Source organism: Suricata suricatta, chromosome 5, assembly GCF_006229205.1.
Source record: "Suricata suricatta isolate VVHF042 chromosome 5, meerkat_22Aug2017_6uvM2_HiC, whole genome shotgun sequence".
Lineage (NCBI taxonomy): Eukaryota > Metazoa > Chordata > Mammalia > Carnivora > Herpestidae > Suricata > Suricata suricatta.
The window spans coordinates 49,087,050-49,110,359 of record NC_043704.1 but is presented as its reverse complement, the minus strand read 5'-3'; the positions used below and the strand labels follow the sequence as shown (position 1 = coordinate 49,110,359).

Below are 23,310 nucleotides of genomic sequence, written 5' to 3'. Positions count from 1 at the left end.
GCAATAATTTCTTAACTGGTTGCTGTCTTAGAATCTTATATCAATACAGCAGCCAAAGTAATCCTTTTAAGATGAATCATGGGGTGCCTGGGTGGCTCAGTTGGCTAAGTGTCCAGCTTTGGCTCAGGTCGTGATCTCATGGACCGTGGATTCAAGCCCAGCATCAGGTTCTGTGCTGGCAGCTCAGAGCCTGGGACCTGTTTCAGATTCTGTGTCTCCCTCTCTCTCTCTGCCCCTCTCCTGCTTGTGCTCTGTCTCTCTCTCTCTCAAAAATAAATTTAAAAAATTAAAAAAAATACTTAAAGATGAGTCAGATTCATTCACTACAGAAAATTTTAAGTGCTTATTATGTGCTAGGCACTGTACCAGGCCCTGGGAATATAGCAGTGAGTAAGCAAAAAAAAAAAAAAAAGTCTCTGCCCTCATGGATTCTAGTTATCCTATTAAAACATCAGGAATATGTCATTTCTTTGCTCGAGACCATCTAATCTTCCCATCTCATTGACAGTAAAAACCAAGGGACACCTGGGTGGCTCAGTCAGTTGAGCATCTGACTTCTTGATTTCAGCTCAGATCATGATTTCATGGTTCATGAGATCAAGCCCTGCATCAGACTCTGTGCTGACAGCATGGACCCTGCTTGGGATTCTCTCTCTCTGTCCCCCTGCCGCAGCCTAAAATAAATAAATAAACAAACTTAAGAAAACAAAATCCTCACAGTGGCCTGAGAGGCTTACATGACAGACATGTAGCTAGTCTAGCCTCCTTGTACCTTGAACCCTCAGGCTTTTGCACTCAATGTTCCCTTCACTTGTTTTTCCCTTCATGTGAATGTAGCTCACTCTGGCTTACTTCATGTCTCTGTTTCAGTGTCATCTTATCAGTCTTTGTGCAAATTTGAAAAGGAATACCCTTTTATTGGATATAATTTTTTGAGTACATGGCTTTTTTAAAGTTTATTTAGAGAGACAAAGCACATGAGCAGGGGAAGGGGCAGAGAGAGAGGGAGAGAGCGAGAATCTGAAGCAGGCTCTGCACTGTCAGCACAGAGCCTGATGTGGGGCTCAAACCCACAAACCATGAGATCATGACCTGAGACTAAATTAAAAGGTGGATGTTTACCTGGCTGAGCCACCTAGGAGCCCCTTAAGTATGTGACTTAGAGGCAAATAGTGCCTTAGTCTGAAGAAAATGGTGCTTCTTCCTTATAGCAAACATGGGCCTGCACCAGAGTGCATGGCTTGGAGATAGTAGTGTGTGTGTTCTTGTGCAGTGAGCAACCTGCTTAGAAGGTGTGCCTCAGCCACGTTTTATAAAGTAGTAATGCCTCCTCACCGCAGCATTTCCCTTTCTCCCTTAACCTTGCTAAAGTTAATTTGATGTCAGGATTCATAAAATGTAGGCTGCTCCAGTGGCCCAGCCCAAGTCACAAATCTAAACCTAAGTCAGCCTGTATTCATGGGAAACACCTGCCAAGGAAACCGAACAGAAAGCAGTCACGGTCTTCCAGCTCAGCTTTATAGCAAATTTATCTCATCTAAGAAAATAAGACCTCTTAGCCATGTTTTTGAGTTGCTGTTTCTGACGCTCCATAAAACTCCCTCTTGCCCCAAATCTCTCAGAATAGTATTCCACTGTTACGAGGCACTGCACTCCCCCAATTCTCAGATTGTTTTCCTTTGCATAAAGGACAGTAAACTTGTTGCTAAACTATATTGCATTATTTTTGTTATTTGACAACCTTCAGATCATTAATTACCATCTGACATTTTACTTATTTATGTCTGTCTTCTTTCTGCTCACCAGAATTTAATATCCATGAAGGCTGAAAATATTTTGTTTACTGCTGTATCACCAACACCTAAAACAGTGCTGGGCACGTTGTAGGTGATCAATAAATATCTGCTGAATGAATGAGCCAATGAAGAAGATAACCTGCTAAAGTGCGAAAAATAAGAAAATTACTGTGGTATGCAAGTCAAGGGAGAAGTATTCCAAAGAGGGAAAGGTTCAGTGAGATATGCTACAGTCCATTAATTAGTAAGAAGTGGCTACTGAATGAGACTAGAAATGACAGAGATGATGTGAGCACAAAGCAGATCACAGAGTTCCCAAGCAGTAGGCTATAGCTGCACTACTCAACATGGCAGCCTTCAGCCACATGTGACTGCTAAGCACTTGGAATGTAGGTAGCACAACTGAAGAGCTTTACTTTTCTTAATGTTTTATTTATTTTTGTGAGCAAGAAATGGAGGGGGGCGCAGAAAGAAGAAAGAAACAGAATCCCAACTCAGGTCTCAAACTCACGAACCATGAGATCATGACCTTAACTGATGTCAGATGCTTAACTGACTAAGTCACTCAGGTGTCCCTGAAGAACTGAGCTTTTAATATTACTAGACTTAAATAAAAAAACTGAAACAATTAGTTTTTGTTAAACACAACTCTTGTTTTAGTAGGACTGCATTTTACTTTAATCACTGAAAATTTTGCATTCAAATTAAGATATGCTGTGACCATATCTTAAAACACATACCAGATTTTGGAAGCTCTCAGTTTTTATACTGATTACAAATTGAAATGATAATCCTGTGGGCATATGGGTTAAATAAAATATATTAAAGTTAATTTCACCTGCTCAGTTATTTTTTAATGTTAATTTATTTTTGAAGGAGACAGAGCATGAGTGGGTTAAGGAGAGAGAGGAGAGGGAGACACAGGATCTGAAGCAGCTCCAGGCTCCAAACTGTCAGCACAGAGCCCAACACGGGGCTTGAACTCATAAACTTCAAGATCATGTCCTGAGCCAAAGTCAGAACTTAACTGACTGAACCACCCAGGTGCCCCACCTGTTTGCTTATTTTTAATGTGGCTACTGGGAATTTTAAAAGCACATATGTTATTGAATACCAGTGTGGGGAGGAAATGCAAAGTGTGTTCCGAATACTTACTTGAAGGATATGGCTTCGATATTAAGAACTTAAGCTGGGTAACATAATGGGGATAATAGTTAACAAATAAAGGCTTCCTTTTTTTTTTCCAATTTTTAAAAATGATTATTTATTTTGAGAGACAGTGAGAGTGTGTGTGCAAGCAGGGAAGGGGCGGGCACAGAGAGAGAGAATCCCAAGCAGTCTTCATGCTGTTAGCAAAACCTGATGCAGAGCTCAAACTCACGAACCATGAGATCACGACCTGAACCAAAATCAAGTCAGATGCTTAACCAGCTGTGCCACCCAGGCACCCAAAGACTTTTAAAATTGTTGTTAATTATTAAAATCTGGGAAGGTGGCAAATGTTTGAAGAGAGCAAAAGGAGAGAACTAGAAATGGTATTACATGAAGAGTCTAATAGGTAAGAAGAGATAATTAGGACATAGTGAAAAAATTACCTTCAAAGTAGAAGAATATTATAAATTATTGGGTGTTTGAGATAGAGAAAAGCCAGTTAGTGACTGGGAAATCAGATCATTTAGTTTGGGGAAATTGGAGCAGTGTCTGGGCGTTCTGTTATGTTCCAAATTCCAAGACATTGGAAAATTAAAATTGTATGACTTCAAACTGTGGATGATTTGCCAGTGTGCTTTATCTGCATAAGAGAGGAGTCTTAGAAATTAGTTAATGCCAAGCTATTTGGAAAGAATTTATTTTTTAAATTCTATTGTTACCCCAGTGAAATACCTTAGCATACATACCATTACCCAGGAATAAAAATATACTCCTCAAAGGGACAAAAACTTGCATACACTAGTATTAGAAATTCCATACATCTTAAAGGTAGTCTAGTTAATGTTTTACTTAGCATTTATGGGCCAGAAACCATATTAAATATTTTATAAGTCAAGAACTATTTATCTCCTTTTCATATATAAGGAAAACTGAAATTTCAAGAGATTGAGCAATTTGGGTAATGTTAGAGCCTTGGGTGAGTTGGAACCCAGGGAGTTGGGCTGGGACTTGGGAGATCAGTAAGGTGCACTAGGAGCCTTGTTTGTCTCACTCTAGGTGCTCATCCCGCCAGGCAATCCTAATCCCTTGTTCTGAACCACTATGCTATTTTACCTTCATTGTGTCTCAAATGGCTCAAGTATGAGCACTTTGCCACTTACCTGTGTCTAATGGTTGAAATTCATTCACATCACACTTATTCTTAGTTTACACATCACTTTCTCAAGGCCTTTCCTGATCCCACTCACAAGCTTAGATTAGGCATCCATTATTTTTCAATTCACCTTATACTTCATACTCACCTTATAGAGGGTATAATTTATAGGTTAAAACCTGAGACTTTAAAGTCAGACATCTTTTGAATTCTGAGACTACACTTAAAGGCTGAATTTTGAGTAAATTTTTGTCTGTAAAAAAGGTACTATTAAACAATTACAGGTCGTTATAGTACCTATTACTTAAATATTTCATGTAAACTGCATATTGTTTGGTGGAGTAGATAGTAGTACTTGGTAAAAGATTAGGTGCTTTAAGAAATGTATTGGACAGCATATCTCATATTAATTTCCAGTTCAGAAACTAGGTGGAAATAGTTGGCCATCCATCTCTATTTGTCATGTTTTCAAAAAATTTAACAGTGCAGGTAGTCTACAAGGAATGATTCCTCAAGTTTTAGGGAACGAGTACACATTTTCTCAAGTATATTGGGACTTACGAGGCAGCAAAGGCAGAAACCCAGCTGAAACTGGTTTAGGCAAAAAAGGGGAATCTATTAGAGGGATTATTGCATGAGGTGTGAATAACCAATAAATACTAAAAGGTAAAAATATAGCTGGATCTCAGGGATGATTGGGAACAGTGATTTAAACATCTCCAAAAATTGGTCTTATTTTTATATGCAGTCTTCACTCTCTACTACTATAACCTGTCTTCCTTCATAGAAAGGAAGGCCACCCTCAATTCCAGAGCTTTCTGTCTGAGTACACAATCAGATAGTGACACAGGTTATCTTAGTTCTCAAACCTAAAAATACTACAAAAGGGTTCTGACTGGCCTACCTTAAAGTCAGATCCCCATCTCTAAGTTTGAGTGAGGTGTCTCCTTTGGGATATTCAGCTGTGGCCAGGACAAGGTCTGTAAAAATATGGCAGCTTTCATTCTAATCACATGGCAGGAGAAAAGGAAGTTTTTCCTGGATAGGGAAAGCTATCTATACTCCAATAGGGAAGTGCTGTATGTAACATTTATTAAACTTTTGTCTAAGAGAATAAGAAATGAACTTTGTTCCCTCAAACACATTTTTCATAACATAACCAAATCCCATGACATGCCAAGGGAGGTCTTAAACTTTTAACCAAGATGCAGTTAAATATACTTCAGTGCCTATGACATGGCCAGCACTGTACCAATAAGTACGGTACTCTAATAAGTAAACCACCACCTGAAGTATATAATCTTCTCTATCAATTTTTGATGAAAGGGGAGTTGTTGACATGGCTAAAAGAACATCTAAGAAGGAAAATGGAGTCAGGGACTCAAAAGTATTCATAAAAAAGCAATAGCAACAGTACAATTGTTTTACTGTATTCAAGTGTGGGTGACTCTCTTGACTTTCATGTTAGGTTTATAGTAAACAAACTATATTTCCAAAGTCTTGCAGAAATTTAATTGGTGAAAGACACAAACTTCAGTTTTTATTTGGAAAGACAACCTTTAAATTATTTTTTAAATGTTTTATTTATTTTTGAGAGCAGAGCATAAGAGGGAGACAGAATCTGAAGCAGCTTCCAGGCTCAAGCTATCAGCACAGAACTCAATGCAGGGCTCAAGCCCATGAACTGTGAGATCATGACCTGAGCCACAGTTGGAAGCTTAACCGAGTGAGCCACCCAGAAGCCTCTGGAAAGACAACCTTTAAAAGAAAAGTGAATTCCATTTAGGAAGAAATCGACCAATAAAATATTTTCACTCCCATGTGCTTTTTTCCTTCCAATTTTATGGAGAAATAATTGACATACATCACAGTAAAAGGCATACATATTGTGACAACTTATTTTTTAAGTTATCAAATGTTCTCATTCAAGCCACTTCTTCTGTGTGAGTATATTTAGAGAGCCCTTTGGGAATGAATTAAAAGTCTTTGACTTCTTTAATTTGTGGACGAGGTCTTGAGAATGCTGAGAAATTTCCAGATAACCAGTATGTTTTCTCCTAGGAACAAACTTCAGAGCCTCTTCCCAACTACCAGTGTTTTTCAGGCATAACAAAATACGCATCATCTGATCTAAGGTGAGATTTTTGGTACCAGTGTCCCACTGTAAATACCTATCTAATGGAAGGCACTCTGTTGCCAGCTTCAGCCGTTTTGCCTTGGCTAGGGATGTGCCTGTCTGCATAGCCTTATCAACAAAAGATCCCACAATGTAAATCTTATCATGTTTGAAAGTAGTCATAACATTGGGAGAATCTGCAGTTAAATATATAATACTATCCTTTGGGAATAAATCTACATGAGACTTTTCTGTTGCTGTTAAGAGCAATTTGTCCCATTTTTCTCCATAACGTTTAACTAACTCTTTATGATAAGCACCTTCTCTTTTAAGATTGCAGAAATAAATATGAAAAGGATCAACATCTCTTCTGTTCCATCCTTCACTTTCTAAAAGTTGAGAAATAGTATTCTGAAGTTCCTTTGGTTTCATATAATTTTCATAATCCATGTCAAAAACCAAAGGTTGCCCAAACTGCATGGCCTGAACACCTTTCCAGCCCATGGCAATGTCCATATTCCTATCCCAAAGTCGTAGAAATAGAAAGTTTTGCTGTTTGTCTTCCTTAGGGGTTTCTAGCAACTGGTCTTTTTTGGCTTTTTCCTTTGATGCTGCTTTCATTTCCTTTTTTATTTGCTTAGCTTTTTTCATTTTTTCCTTAATATATAAATATTTTAAGTATTTTTTTTTTGATGACTTAGAAACACATTCCATAGCAGTTTTGAGTTCTTCTTCACTGATGTGTTCTGGTACTTCTTTGCCAAGCAATCTCCACATCTCAATTAACTCCCTGATGGCAACTAGAGGATCTTCATCCTTGCTACTTGAGACTGCTGAAGCATCTTCTTCTTGCACACTAGATTTCATTGTAATTTTCCACCCATCCAATCCCAGCTGTTCAGGAGGTGATGTACTCTCCTTCTTAGGATAGGGTACAGTTGGTATTTTTGAAGACATGTATCTCCGTAGAGTTGTTGAACATAAAACCCTTCTCTTCTTATGAATGGTAAATGGCACCAAAAATCTGCCAAAAGATCTTAAGGTGATACTGCCACTCATTTTGAGGAAAACAGGCATGTAAGAAAACCCCTATAAAAGAAAGCAAAATGTAATAAACAGTTAAAGATTTTTAAAACCTCTCAACTAATTGTGCAAGTATAAATTTGAGACACCAAAATGCAGTCAATATTTGATATACGCAGTAAGCACAACTTATCTGCTGTACCATTAATTTTTCCTAGACTCCTGTGGCCTAGAGCCTGTGATTACTCACCAGGCAAAAAGTTTAAAGCTTATTTGAGATCTTATTTTAAACATGGGGGCGCCTGGGTGGCTCAGTCGGTTAAGCCTCCGACTTCGGCTCAGGTCAGATCTCACGTTCGTGGGTTCGAGCCCCGCATCGGGCTCTGTACAGACCGCTCAGAGCCTGGAGCCTGCTTCTGGTTCTGTGTCTCCTTCTCTCTCTGCCCCTCCCCCTCTCATGCTCTGTCTCTCTCTGTATCAAAAAACTAAATAAAACATTTAAAAAAAAATTTTAAACATGAATTTCACTATTGCTTTAGGGGGAAGAATACCTTAAAGATCCTTTACATATTTGCAACTAGGGGCCCAGAATATCAGTATTACTGTATAACAAAAGTTATGTACTACTGATATGGGTGAGATCATGATGCTGGATTCTTCCCATTCTATACTAAGCCCCTAACAGATACAGACCCAAACACAAGATTCTTAACAAAAACAACACATGAAGATTAGAAGAGAAAGAGCAGAAAAGTTATGAAGGATGGCAACTGGTAAAAAGCACTTAGAACCTTCTGTATCAACGCCCTCATGTTTTCAAAACAGAAATATAGAGAGATATACTGATTTAAAAACAAAATAAACCTCTTTTCTCCAGTTCAGAGTTTATTTTGCAGCAAAAAAATGTTATTGCCAAGCAAAATGTCCAAAATCGGGGCAAATATATATAAGCTCCTCAGTTTTTATCCTGAAGGTATGGATATACATCAAACAATGAAGATGCTTAGAAATGTGAAACTGGGGGGCACATGGGTGACTCAGCTGGTTATGGGGCCACCTCTCAATTTTGGCTCAGGTGGTGATATAGTTAGTGTTTGGTTGGTGACATGGAGCTCTGCTGCCTGACTCTGTGCTGACAGCTGGGAGCTTGCTTGGGATTCTCATCTTCCCACCCAGCCCCCCACTGCCTCCATGCATGCACGTGCATGCTCTCTGTTTCTCAAAATAAATAAACTTCAAGATTTTTTTTTAAATGTTTATTTATTTTTGAGAGAGTGCAAGCAGAGGAGGAGTAGAGGGAGGGGACAGAGCACCAGAGCAGGCTCAGTGCTGACAGGTTGACAGCAGGAGCACGATGTGGGGCTGGAACTCACCACCTGTGAGATCATGACCTGAGCCAAGTTGGATGCTCAACCGACTGAGCCACTCAGGCGCCCCTCAAAATAAATAAACTTTAAAAAATGTGATACTAGTATGAGATTTGAAGAAAAAAACTTTTTTTTTTTTTTAACAAAATGCTGTCGAAATACTTGAAAAATTCCTTCTTCCCTTGGCTTCATTTAGTGACTCCGCATATTTTTGGGAGTGCCTCTCTAACCCATGCCCTGATGCCCAGATGTCTTCCCCTTCCTTAAAAGCAGATGTGCCTCTGAATTTTGTCCTTAGCCTACTCCCTTTTTTTGCAATCTAAAATTTTCTGTATGAGGGCTGATCATCCTCCGTGGCTTCGACCACCATGCATCAGAAAAAACACCTCAAATGCAACATATTAAAATAAGCTGTGTCCATTCCCTTTCCAATCTGCTTCTCCTTCAACATGGTTTTAGGGAGGGATACTGCCAGCCATCCATTTGCTTAAGCCAGAAACTGGAAATCATTTTATTATCATCCTCTTTCATACTCTCCATATCCACTCATTCCGAATTATCTTCACTTTACTTTCTTTTTTATGTTTATATATTTTTGAGAGAGAGAAAGAGACAGAGAGAGAAAAAATGGGGAAGGGAGACACTGAATCTGAAGCAGTCTCCAGCCTCCAAGCTGTCAGCCAAGTGTTGGACTCAGGGCTCGAACTCAGGAACCTTGAGATCATGACCTGAGCCAAAGTCAGACACTTAACCAACTGAGCCACCCAGGTGCCTCAATTCACTTTACTTTCTAAATACATCTTTATCCATTCACTTCTCTTGAATCGCATTGCTCTAACTGCATCCTCTAGACTGCAGATTTGCTCTGGCTCATCTCTAAGCCATCTGGAGTTAGTGAAAATCTGATCAATGTATTTGTATCATCCCCAATGTGTATTTTTAAGCTCATTGCTGCCAAGTTTAATTCCAAACTTACAAACATGGCTTATAAAGTTTTCCACAAAATCATCCTTTGCTTACCTCTTCAGCTACATCTCTAGCTATTCTTCACCTCAAACTTTAGACAGAGTATTTCTCCTACTAGTTCTTATAGCACTCTGTATCTCTCTATCATAGTACTTGTAACACTGTTTTCTAATTGCCTGACTTGACAGTAAATTCTGTCAGGTCAAGGACTGTATTTATATTAACATTGAACCCAGCACTTGGCAGTTTATGGCTCACAGTAATCACTCAAGTATTTTTCAAATATCCTGGACCAATGCTTTTCACATTTAAGACATGTTCAGACACTTGTATTTTTAAAAATTTGTTTTAAATTTATATTGAGAGATAGACAGCAAGCAGGAGAGGGACAGAGAGAGAGGGAGTGACAGAATCCCAAGGTGGCTCCCCATTGTCAGTGCAAAGCCCTGTGGGGAACCCTGAGATCATGACCGGAGCTGACACCAAGAGCCCCACGCTGAACCAACTGAGCCACTCAGGTACTCCCACTCAGGTGGCCCCCATTAAGAAAAACCACACAACCCTCTTTTTTTTTTTTTTTTTTTTTTTTTTACGTAACCTCTCCACCCAAAGTGGGGCTCGGATTCACGACCCCAAGATCAAGAGTCACATTCTCTTTGGCCTAACCCAGCCAGGCGCCCCCTGTTCGGCCGCCTTTTAAAGAAAAAACAATTTGACTCCCTGATGCATTTAACCAGGAGTCCTCAATCCCGGTATGAAAAACAGATTTTAAAAACATAGGTCTTTTGAATTTTGTCTTTGTAACTAGTAAAGATTTGTTTAAGGATATCATTTCAATGAAACCCAAATTTTAAAACAAATAAGGAAATTATTTTGGTAAACACTGCTCTCGTTCCAGGTATACTACTACTTATAGTTTATTAAATCGCTGGGGTTCCCCTGGTCTGTGGGCCTTCTTAGCACGCATGCTCCACTAAGTGTCTCTCAGAATGGTTTCCCGAGTCCGCCCACCCCAACACACAGTTAAGATGACAAGAAACATGCCCATACCAGGAGTGCAGAAACAGTGGCTCCCGTTGGTGCAAACCGCGGAGACCCCGAGAGGACAGAACAATGCAATGAAGCACTGAGCAGAAATACGCGCCTCACACGCAGCTAAGCCTGTTGGTTCTCTTGGTTTCCGTCCCTTTTGGGTGATCCGCAGCCGGAAATCCCGCCCTCTCTTCTCGGCGCTTCCCTATGACGTCCCGCCACCAGGGGCAAGCCTTCTGGCAAGAAAAACAGCGCGGTAGTGGAGAAAGCTGGTAGCTGGCCTTGGGGCCATGGCCACGACCTTCTTAACCGGGTGTGCTTGTAGCTGGTTTTATTCTATGACACAACTATTTAAAAAATCTATTTTCCTCCTCTCTTCTCTGCTTGGTCCCCGTGTTTATAAGCATTTACTCGAATGGTATTAAAATAAAATGTTGTTTTCACAAGTCTCACGCAACTTTAAACTGATGCAAGGGCTTTACCATATGACGCTTTGTGCCTAGTTTACCACCATCACCTGGAACAATACCTGTACTATGGTAGGCAACACTATTTCTTACTCCCCTTAGCTCATTTGTTAAATTTAATGTGAAAATGAAATTAAGCCACATAGTGCAAATTAGTGGCCTTTGGGTCAAATTCTAGTCTGCAGGTGTTTAGTTTAGCCAGCCCATTTTCAAGTATTTTAATTCAGTTGTCATTATTAAATCATAAGGCACAACATCAAACACTGGGGAAAAGGACAGTCTTTTTTAAAGAATAGCACTAAACAACGTTGGAGCCTTAACCTAAAACCATATAAAAATTAAAGTGGATCAAAGACTCCAACATAAAAGTAAAAACTACAAAACTCTTACTAGGAAACATAGGGAGAAAACTTAATGACATGGATTTGGTGATATTTTTTTTGGATGACCCCAAAAGCACAGTTAACAAAAGAAAAAATTGACATTTTGGACTTAACCAAAATTAAAACCTTTTGTACATCAAAGGGCACTATTGACAGTTACAGATTTGGAATGTATTTAAGATGTAAAAATGATGGAATTTGGAGATTGATTGGGATTTGGGGGTAAAAGGAGAAGCAGCAGCCAATATTCTAGTTTGAGCACCAGGGTAGACATGATTAGTAGTACAGCGAATGGGGAAAAGGAGTTGGATGGGGTGAGGCCAGAGATGGTGTGAGCATTTTAAGACCTAATGACTGAGCTGTCTATGGCAGTTGGCTGCATGGGTCTAGAGTTAAGGAGAAAGGGAATGGACCAGAGATAGAGATTTGAGAGCTTTGAAAGAGGCTTTGAAACCAGAATCTGTGAAGCTATGTGGGTGGAAGAGATTAACCAGTGTCTTACTAGAGAGGAAGAGTAAACAAAGGAGACTGAAAATGAGCAGCCAGAGAGACAGGAAGAAAATAATTAGAATATGACAGAAGCCAAGGGAAGAGTGTTTCAAGGAAGAGGGACCCAATGGGTTTTAAATGGGTTAATTGAGTCAAATGCTGCCTATACATTATGTATAAGCACAGACTGAGAAGCATCCGTTGCATTGGAACCATATAGTGAGGCTTGGATGCTGAAGCCAGATGAGAGTTGGTAAGGAATGAGTGGATTATGAGAAAATGGTGTCAGCAAGTATAAATGTTTTAATGAAATTTGACAGGGGAAATATACAGTGGATTCAGTCCCCAGGTGTGGCATCCAGGAAATTTGTGTTAATTATTATGACTGTTATGTTGGGAGAAACTTGACCAACTAATAGGATTGTTAGCAAGGGAATTAGGAAAATAAAAGATAGTGAGAAGAGTGAACATCCTGAGAAGACTGAAAGAAGTGGTATTCAGAGGACAGTTGGAGGGATTTGGTCTTGAATAGAAGGAGAAAATTCTACTTCTATAACAGGAAGATAGGAAGAAACAGGTGGGAATAGAAGCCAATTTGTAGATATGGTAGTTTACTTTGCATTTCCATTTCTGGAAATGGAATTAAGTCTCTTATTTTTAATTTGTATTTGTTTCTAAATTGGAAAGACAACTGGAACTTCTGGACTTCTTTCTCCCACCTCAAGACCTTTGCATATGCTATTCTTTTGTCTATGAATTTGTTTTCCCAACTGCTATCATCCTTCACACTAAGCATCATTTTCTCACAGAGGTATTAATGGGACTCCAAGTCTGTTAGCTCTCATACTAGATGTTCCATGGTACCTTGTATTTCTGAACACTCTTCACACTTACAATTTGTTGTTCATTGTGAACTCCAGAAGGATAAAGGCAATGTTGGCCTTGTTTGTGGGTGTCCTCAATACCTACTATTGATGAGTAGGTAGTAGACACTCGAATATTAGCTGAAGGTATGAGTAAACACCTTAAATAAACTTAAACATAAGAATAAATTCAAACAGAAGAACACAAACATAAAAATTGAGTTTATGATAATTTTTATGTTCATTTATAATTTTAGTATGGCATTAACAACACATAAATCAAAGACTGAATTAATTTCTATCAACTACAGTTTTGGTTGTCATATTAAACCACAAGAGAGCTTTTCAAAAGATCCTCTAACTTGACTAATACTGTAAAATATTAATTATGGCATTGACGGATGCCTAGCTCATCAATAGACTGCAAAAGAGAACATATTCACTTTTCCAAAAGAGTAACAAATCAAACCTCAAGCCAGAATATAACAATGTGTATATTCTTTTCTTAACATAATACTGCCAACTATTCTTTTACTTCTAGCATCTACATTAGCAACATTTCAGTTGGACGAAAAAAAAAATCTTTGACAAAAAAGTAAGCTAAGCACTTTGCTTTCTTTTTGTGGAGCTTCTAGTTACTATTGGCACTCGAGGAAAATTAATAGTTGTTTTGGCTTTCAAAGCTTTTTTAAGGTATTTAAAAATTGACTGAAGGCTAGAGGAAGGGGCTAAGTTGTGTTTTTCTGTACCAGCAGAAACCATAGGGAATTCCTGTTTTAAAACAGTAGCTGCAGGCTTATCCAAAGGCTTAGGGCTTGTCACCCATTCACGGCAGTGGTGCTTTATCCAGGCTAATAACTGAACATCACTTCCCAGCTGGTGTCCCACATGATGTTCAGAGTCAATAAGTGCAACAGCGTATACTTTGTTCATCACTTCCCACTTTCTATGAACAAGTAAGTCCATAAAAACCAAGCCTCCATAACCATGCACAATGAAGGCAACATCTTTGCCTTCAGTCTTTGAAATGAAGTAATCCCAAATGTAAGCCATGTGTTCTTCAGGAGTGTTGCTGCATCTTTTAGGGATGCACTGGAGAGGTTGCATCCCTAAAAAATTCTCTGCTGAAACCATTTTTAGGGAAGAGGACCCCTTATTTTGTGTTTTAAGGCCTTTCCACTCTTTTTCAATGTTTAGGTCGATGAAATTGTCATTGGGGTTTAGCACGATTACTTCATAATGTGCCTGCAATGCCATTTGAATACATGGTATCTGACTTCCATGTTGGAGACCATGATGTATTATTGCCTGCTGACTCCATTGACCAGCTCTAAAGACTCCATGGTCTTGAAGAAGAACAAGAAGAACAGAATGATGACTTGTTAATGCTCTCTCACTCATGAAAAAGAAGCTTCTTGGTTCCTTATCAGCCTCGGTTGGGATATATACTTTTTGTAATTTGCATACTTTCTCCAAAAGCTCATAAATATATTGTTCAAGCAAATAGCTGAGGGCTTGGTAGCGTTTGCTATTCCTCTCAAAAACATTTTTATAATAGTTAAAGACAAAAGGCCTTTGTGTCTCAGTGTGTCTCAGTTCAGCTTTTTCATTGAAGTCATAGTTAAGTTCTTCTAGTAAGTTAGATTGTCCAATAAATTTTTGGAAGCTCAGTTCCTGAATAACTGATAACCACTGAAAGTAAAAAGCAATAATATGTTAATGGTGGAAAAAATAAAAATTTCTGCTTGTTAAATTATTTCTGTGGGATATAATGCTAAAATTCAGTATTTCACTAATACATTACCCTTTTAATCTATGCTAAAGACTTTAACTCAAAATAACTGTGAATGATGCAAAGTAGTAAGGGACAATGAAGTACGGAACAATGGCCAGATCATATATAATGACAGAACTGATCCACAGTCCATAGCAACTTGCCCAGGAAGCCAACCCCTTATCTACAATAAATACCCTAGAACCCAGCCTGCTATAAATCAGACTTGTAGGGAGTCAGACTTCTACCTACTTCTACTTCTAGTGACAATCTAGGATGATATACAATAACTTCTGTTACAACTGGTCACAAATGGCTAGGACTTGACTAATAACTGAGAGCTTTCCTAGTTTTTATCCCTGCTTCCAACTTAGGACCCATGAGAGAAAGCCAAATATGCAGTCCTACCCAATCACACAGGATATTCTGTTTCTAGTCAGCTCACCTGCAGCTTCTCCAGGCCAATGGCCTCTGATTAGGACATACCAACAGCCTTATTTTCCACTATAAAGCTTTCCCACTTTTCTGCCTGCCTTTGAGTCTCTGCGAAAATGCAAGCGATGGTGGTTGACTACCTTGATATATATATTTTTTCCAAAATGTAAATGACAGATAGACCTAATTATCCTTTAAAAGGAGAAGCCTCTTGGAGAAAGGTGGGTGGGAGATGGGCAAAATGGGTGATGGGTATTAGGGAGGACTTGCCGTAATGAGCACTGGGTATTGTATGTAAGTGATGGATCACTAAATTCTATTCCTGAAACCACATTACACTAAATGTTAACTAACTAGAATTTAAATAAACAAATAAGTAGAGAGGTCTTTCGAATTAGATTGATTCAGGTTAAAATCTAGCTCCGAATTTTGAGGTCGAGGGACTTTCAGCAGGTGCTTACCTTCTATGAGTTTCTTCAGCTTCTGAGTTTTACTTTATTTATGTTATTTAATAATGATCCTTATTACTCTCTATCTTGCTACTCTGCTTTATTTTTCTTCATAGTCTACCACTTAATACATAATTGCTTGTATAGGGGTGCCTGGGTGTCTCAGTCAGTTAAGCCTCCAACTTCCGCTCAGGTCATGATCTCATGTTCATGGGTTGGAGTCCTGTGTCGGGCTCTATGCTGACAGCTCAGAGCCTGGAGCCTCCTTCGGATTCTGTGTCTCCCTGTCTCTCTGCCCCTCTCCTTCTCATGCTCTGTCTCTCTCTGTCTCAAAAATAAATAAAACATTAAAAAATATATAATTGCTTGTATATTTTTAAACTTTACATCTTTTCTCACTAGAGTGAAAGCTTGAGGAGAACAGGAATTTTATTTAACTACTATGTCTTCAGTATTTACAGTGCCCTCTGGCACATATTATATAAATATTTTTGAATGAATAAATGCAAAATAGGGATAACATTATTTCACAAGGCTTGTGTGAGAAATTAACCAGTGTAGGTAAAAACCATATTACATAGGGTCTCATGCATGAAAGGTCTGTGAAATTAGATAGGATGATACTCATTTTTGAGAAATGAGAAATAAAAAGCCATATATATCTCTTTCCAGGCTTCCTTAGTCACTTTAACATTGTGATATTTATGCATATTAATAAATGTATTTCTATGTCATTCATTTTGTCTGTTTTTGGTGTTCCATTTCTTGAATATACCATAGTTTAACTATTTTTCTATTGAAGAACATTTAGGTTGCTCTAATTGTCTACTATTATAAACAAAGCTGCAGTGGACATTTTTATAGCTATATTTTTGTGCACATATCAAAAATTTCCCTAGGCAATATACTTGGGGGTGGAATTTCTAGGTTATATCAGCATCTTTCCCTTCACCAGACATTGCCAAATTGCTCTCTAAAAAGGAAGGAAGGTCTATTTTATAAATTGGTATGGATGACCAGGATTACTCCACAGAAAAGGAGTAGTCTCTCAGATCTAAAATACCCTGGTTAGGAGTTCCTGATTGGCCCAGGAGGAAGAATATGCGACTCTTGATATTGGTGTTCTGAGTTTGAGCCCTATGTTAGGGGTAAAGATTATTTAAATAAATGAAAAATACTGTTTATTCAGATGCTGGTCTGAAAACTACCTTTTCGTGTACTGAGATACAGTATATTTAAAACTCAAAGAACTAAGCAAAGAATCTTGTTATCTAACTATTTAACACTTCTTTTAATCAGAAAGGAAAATAAACAAAATCAGCATTTTCTTTTTTTAAATAAGTATTTTCTAATAGCACATAGCACAACATTTACTTATCTTTTCTGCTTTTGTTCAGTGTTTGTACTTAGTGGTTGAGACACTTCTCAGGGCTAAAGAATGACAGTTTGCAAACCAGAAAAACAAAATGGCACATAGATATATAAAGGACAGGTGGAGATGGGATGGATAGGAGCAAGGTAGAGAGTATCTTGCAGAATGAAAACCTAGATGATTCTTTAAAATTTATTCAGCACATTTTTCTTGGTTAATATACTCCAACCTGAAACTCTCCCCTAAATTCATATCTAATTGTCTACTAGGTATAGTTACTTAGATGTCAAATAGCCACCTCAAGCTTAACATACCCCAAATACCTCCTTCAATCTACTGTCCCTACTCTTTACCATCTTAATACATGGCAACTTTATTCTTTCAGTTGCTCATACTTCAAACGTTCCTGCTCTCTTTTACACTCAATCCAATCAATCGGCAAATCTTTAGGCTCTGTTATTTGTCTTTTTCTAATTTTTAAAATTTATTTTATTTTTTTATTTCTTGAGAGAGAGTGAGTATGTATGCAGGGAAAGTGGGAGAGAGAGAGAGGGAGAGGGAGAGAGAATCCCAAGCAGGCTTCATCTCAGGAACCTGAGCTCATGCCCTGAGCCGAAATCAAGAGTCAGATGTGATGCTCAACAGATGGAGCCACCCAGGCATCTCTAGGCTCTGTTATTTGAAACATATCTGTAATCGAATCACTAATCACCCTACCACCTTTATCACCCTAGTTCAAGTCAACAACAACTCTCACCTACAGTATCAAGTCTCCTATACAATCTCTTTGCATAAGGTCTTATCACCATGCAGTCTGTTTTCAACATAGCAGCTAGAGTGATCTTTTAAAACCTCTAAATTGGATCTCACTTGTTCTAAATTCTCAATGGTTTCCCCTCTCAGAACAAAAGACTAGGTTCTTATCACTGCCTGCAAGGCCACACATGACCCTTCGTTCTTCATGTCATTGCCTTACTTGCTTACTCATCTAGCTTCATGATATGGCTCCTACCTCTTTCTCAGGTGTCATTTCCCACTATGCTCTTGCTTTCTTCACTCTAGCCACATCTGGCCTTTTTGCCTCCAACTGTGGAGCATGCTCCTGTTTAAGGGCGTTCCCCCTCGCTATGCCCACAGGTTGAAACACTCTTCCTATAGATATTTCATTTCTTTCTTATTATCTGATCAGAGAGCTGAGCATTCTATCTGAAAGGACAATTCTAATTCTTCCTCATTCTTCTATCTATGCTTACTCCTTCCCTTCTCTTCCCTTCCCTCGCTCTACCTCTCTTTTTAAAAGCACTTATTCCCTACCAGCTGACATATACTTATTTTCTGCTCCCTCCATCCCCCGCCAACCCATTAGAATGTAAGTTCCATGAGAACAGGAACAAAGTCTTTATTTTGTTCACTACTATATCTCTAGTCCTTTGAATAATGCCTGGTGCGTACTAAGCACTTAAATATTAATGTTCTAAATTTATAGTTTTTGCTAAAGGCATAAGGAAGTAAAGAGCAAAAGACCTCTAGTTGCATATATAGGAGAAAGATGCACACAAAGTTCTCTAAAAATTATAGAGGCTTCTTGTATAATTTTAAAGTTAATAAATGCCAATTTATCAATCATTCTTAGAGAATATCTCCTATGCATTTCTATGTTTTCTCTTCTGCAAATTAAGATGGTTTATTAAAATAAAGGAGAGAAATGAAACTGTTTTTAGTTCTCTAAAGAATGAGTTGGAATAAGATAGCTTAGCTTTAGGAATATGATTATTAGAGCTGCAAAGCATGTTACTGATATTCATAGTTAATTTCTTTTATAGAGAAATGAGGCTCTTAAAAGTAAAATGACATACCCAAAGTAACTCAAGCAGCTCGAGGAGCCTGAGAGGAGATTGATTTTTACAGGTCATCTTCTAGGTGCATAATATTTAACTTATTTCATTTATCTGCCAAAAATTTAGTGAAGGTATTTGTTAGACACTTGGTGTCTTACATCAAGTAGCCTAGTCATTTTACATCAAATGGAATAATGGAGAATAGTATATAATCATTAATGAGAATTTCAGGGGCGCCTGGGTGGCTCATTCGGTTAAGCATCCAATTTTGGCTCAGATCATGATCTTTTGGTTCATGAGTTGGAGCCCCCTGTTGGGCTCTGTGCTGACAGCTCAGAGCCTGGAGCCTGCTTTGGATTCTGTATCTCCCTCTCTCACTGCCCCTTCCCCTACCTCCATACTCTAGCTCTCCTAAAAATAAACATAAGAAAAATTTTAAAAATGGTAATCATTAATGAGATTTCAAACTAGGTTCTTCTAGTAACATGGATTAGGTGGTTGACACACCTGTTGTTTTTTGTTTTAGGGATGACTATTGTTTCTAAGTATTTATTTTAAAAATGTGGTATAATATACTAAAATTTACCATTTTTAACCATTTTTGGTCATACAGTTCATTGCCATTAAATAGATTCACATTGTTGTTCCATCGTTACTGCTATCCATCCACAGAACATTTTTCATCTTGCCACAATTTAACTTTGTAACCTTTAAGGGATAACTACTCATTTCCCTATTGCCCCAGCACCTAGCAAACCATACTACTTTCTAGGAATTTGACAAGAGAGAAGGTGGGGCAATAGAATCACAGATGCACATAATTTTAATTAGCTTGATTTTAAGAACTCCTTTTCTCTCTAGGATCCTCAAGTGGCTTTACTTAACAATATTTTACATTCCTCACAGGTGAACAGTAAGCTTTTATGAAAATATAATTTTACAAGAAGTTAGCATCTAAAACCCTTGTTACTCAGAATACTTTATACAGTGATTATAGTCCTTTGGTATACGTAGGATGTCTTTTGTATATCCTATGCCATTAGGAAGCACAGAATGAAGGATGCTTCACTAAGAAAATTTAAGAATATCTAAATGCTTTTTATTACAATGACGATGATCTTATTTATTTATTTAGAAAAACAAAATAAAGAATCCTAGGAAACATATCTTAAGAAAATAATTACTATTTTGGCACAAAAGCAGCATTATTATTCTCAACACAGAATGCAATTACGAAGTTTTTTACTAAAATTATGCTTGTATACAATTCAATTTAGCCAATTACAGAAAATACTAGAAAATGATAAAGCTAATAAAATATGTGGAAGTTTCAAAAGAAGCAAACTAAATCCCTTCCTCCTAGGATTCCTTCTCCCTACCTACCTCTCCCCAGGAAAGACTAAAGTGGCTGAACTTAATCTAGCTGAGGTAAAGACATAGAAACAGAATATTAGAAAGAGAAATAGAATAGGATAGAAATAGAATATTAGAAATAGAAAGGAAAAAATTCCTATGTTACCAAATCTTGGGTTTTTCAAATTTGCATATGCAACAGAATTTTCTAAGAAAGTTAAAAAAAAAAAGTTTAGTCAACTATTCTAAAGAGAAACATCCTGTAACCACTGATGGCTGGTGTTGCCAGTTATCCCTAAAGAGCCATCCAATGCTTCTCTCTCTCTCCTAAAGTAACCACTCTGGACTTTTATAAAAATCAGTGCTTTGCATTTCTTTATGGTTTTATCTTCTAAGGATACAGTCCTAGAAATTATAGTTCAGTTTCATAGTTAAAAAAACAAATACTTGATGTGTCTTCCTGGGATAAAATTTAAACATACAGATGATCAGGCCCCACTTCTAGGAGATTCTGATTTGAAAGGTCTGAGGTGGGACCTGGAGGTAGGTAGTTTAAGAAAAGATGCTCCTAGGGGCACCTAGGTGGCTCGGTCGGTTAAGCCTCCGATTTCAACTCAGGTCAAGATCTCCCGGTTTGTGGGTTCGAGCCCCGCATTGGGCTCTGGGCTGACAGCTAGCTCAGAGCCTGGAGCCTGCTTCAGATTCTGTATCTCCCTCTCTCTCTTTGACCCTCCCCCTGCTCGTATTGTCCCTCTCTCTCAAAATGTTTTTAGTCAATTACAGTTTTCTAAAAATTGAAAAGAAAAAAAGAAAAGATGCTCCCATATTATTCTGAAAACTAGACTTTTGGATTTACCGACTTTGTCCAATCTAGACCCCACGTTTCACGTTTCTTGATTTGGATTATTCCAAAGGTAAGCGGGTACCAAAAGTTAACGGCTAAAGAAGATGAGACTACCTAACGCCTCAGTTTTACTAACAATAATATAAACTGAAATTTTTCTCTTGAAACTATCAAATGGATTAAGGCACAGAAATGCTAAACAAACAACATTTTAAGATAGGACACTTCAAAGAAGTTAGTAGTATATGTACAAGATACCTTGGGCTTGGCCCCAAGGTCAAGTGACAGTTTAGGGATCTTAAGTTAAAGGTTTGTGCACGGATTCCTTCTATCGCTTTTTGGACAAACGATTATCCATCTACTGCTCAAAAACCTAGAGTTACTGCAGGTTTTCATAGCTTGTGGAAACAGGCCGTTCTACTGCAGGACAGTTACAGTTGCTGACTGTTTAAAAAAAAGGTATCTTTAAAACTAACTTTAAAAAAGATATCTTTGAAACTAACTTAAAAAAAAGATATTTTTAAAACCAAACAACTTTATGTATCTTTTCATGAATTATAGATTACTTCATTTATATGTGGAAGAAAAACTTCCTTCACATAAGAATTCTCAGTATTTTAAAGATGAGTCGATTAATGAAAATGAAGCCAATAGCAATGTAACACAATGCTCCATAAATCTTTGCAAACTCTAGGCTTTCCTGGAGCCTCTAGTAGGAAATTCCACATTGTTTCTTTTAGCTTTTAAAATAGGAAATCCAGATGTCTACAGTGCCCCCTAAACCTCTTTACATTCATACTGTACTTAAAGTTAATTCACTTGTGATGAGAAAGGGCCTTTTGCAGATTTTATTAAGCTCTCTTCAAAGAAATTGTTAATCCAGAGGTAAAAAAAAGGGTTGATCAATTTCATACTGCCTCTTTGTCTTGAAACTATTACAACCAAACCCACTGCATAGAATAAATATAAAAATATAATATGTAATTACTTTTTATCCACTTTAAACTCAATAAAGAGCCGTACCCAACAGATAAAATCTGTCCATCCTCTCTTCTTATAAAATACTGGACTGATGAATTTCTAATCTCTAATTTTAATTTGAAAGGTTCTATGCAGTGTGAGTCAACTGTACATAAATGAAATGACACTATCCCCAAACATACTAAGACAATCATTTTCTTTTTCTTTGTCTTATTTTTAAAATAAGAAACATCTCACCTGAGCATCACTTACTTTCATGAAAGGCAAAATGAGGTTAAGTGACTCTAAAGTAGAAACTGAACTTTTAGTCCTTTACTTGTTGCAATGCAGTTAACTATGAGTCAGAGATTAATGCTATAACAATAAAAATACTGGTTCAAAACAAATTTGAAATTCTTGAGCTTCAAGTTCATTTATTTTCAAATGCTATTTGAAACAAGTTCCAATTCAAAGAAACAAATTGGCTCACTGAGTCTTCATTTGCAGAAATGGTATATTTATTTCAAGAAGTCTAAATGATACATTTGGGAACTGAATAATTTAATTAATTTCTAATAATTTCATTTTTATACATTAACTTCTTACTACTAAAGTTTAAAACCATTTACTTTTATGGAAGCTGCTAATTTGGGTGGAAATAGTTAAGGCCTACTTACACTTTCCTTTTTTATGTTCCCATCTCTCCGCTCTACTTCCATCTTTTGCAGTTAATTCGTTTCCTGCAATATTGGCAAATGAATTAAGCTGGTCTGATTCCGGGGTTAAATTGTCCAATTAAAAAAGCTGATTTATGAGGAAACTTAAAATTTAGATTTTTAAAAAAAAATCTGTAAGCAGTGTTTTGGTTTGTTAAACAGAAATAAACTAGGGCCTCAATGAAACCCTTGTAGTGAATTTCAATCTCATCAAGCTCTGAAATATTCTTGCTCTTCAACTATTCCTGCCCTGTAAAACACTCCCCCTGAGCCCAAATAGGCTTTAACACCTGGAGGCTTACCTATACCTCAGCACACATCACACAGTAATTAAGGATGCTTGACTCAAGAAGCAGGAAACGGGGCTCTACAGTGGGTTAGGTGAGTCCCTTTATTGGCCTTGGTAAAATGGGGAAAAGGGATGGGATGCTAAGCTGAAGTAGCTCCAGGATCCCTTCTGCTTGGAACATTATGCTAAGACCATTTTGCCTCTAATTAGGTTTAAGCTGAATTATGTTTAACCTACTGTGATTACATCTTACACATTTAAGAAATTAATATGCATATCGTGGCCAATAAAGGACAACTTTCTAAACCCTTTTTAAGAACGGAAAAAGAAAAATCAGTCTAAAAATAGTAGACTAAGTTCACTGAGGATTGGGCTAGTCCCTCAAGTACTTTAATAAAAGTTGAAAATTCCAGTTTACAGCCATCTGCTTTCTATCACTTCAGCATTTTACGTTTAAAAAAATTGAGTTCTAA

The 23,310-nt window shown here is 37.6% G+C and overlaps 3 protein-coding genes across 5 annotated transcripts in view; 1 reads left to right on the top strand and 2 right to left on the bottom strand.

Moving 5' to 3' along the window:
• SENP7 (SUMO specific peptidase 7) overlaps positions 1-23,310 on the top strand; it is a 177,723-nt gene that overhangs the window by 4,866 nt on the left and 149,547 nt on the right. The gene's annotated exons all lie outside the window — the stretch shown is intronic.
• On the bottom strand, positions 5,924-10,761 carry TRMT10C (tRNA methyltransferase 10C, mitochondrial RNase P subunit). The gene is made up of 2 exons (XM_029939206.1): positions 10,624-10,761; positions 5,924-7,306 (listed from the first exon to the last, which is right to left on the bottom strand). Exon 2 carries the CDS (start codon positions 7,292-7,294, stop codon positions 6,023-6,025), a length of 1,272 nt encoding a protein of 423 aa, XP_029795066.1. The 5' UTR covers positions 7,295-7,306; positions 10,624-10,761; the 3' UTR covers positions 5,924-6,022.
• LOC115291133 (putative protein FAM172B) lies at positions 10,719-22,551 on the bottom strand. The gene is made up of 4 exons (XM_029938699.1): positions 22,510-22,551; positions 13,557-14,499; positions 12,809-12,948; positions 10,719-10,841 (listed from the first exon to the last, which is right to left on the bottom strand). The coding sequence occupies exons 1-4, from the start codon at positions 22,549-22,551 to the stop codon at positions 10,719-10,721; spliced, it is 1,248 nt and encodes a 415-aa protein (XP_029794559.1).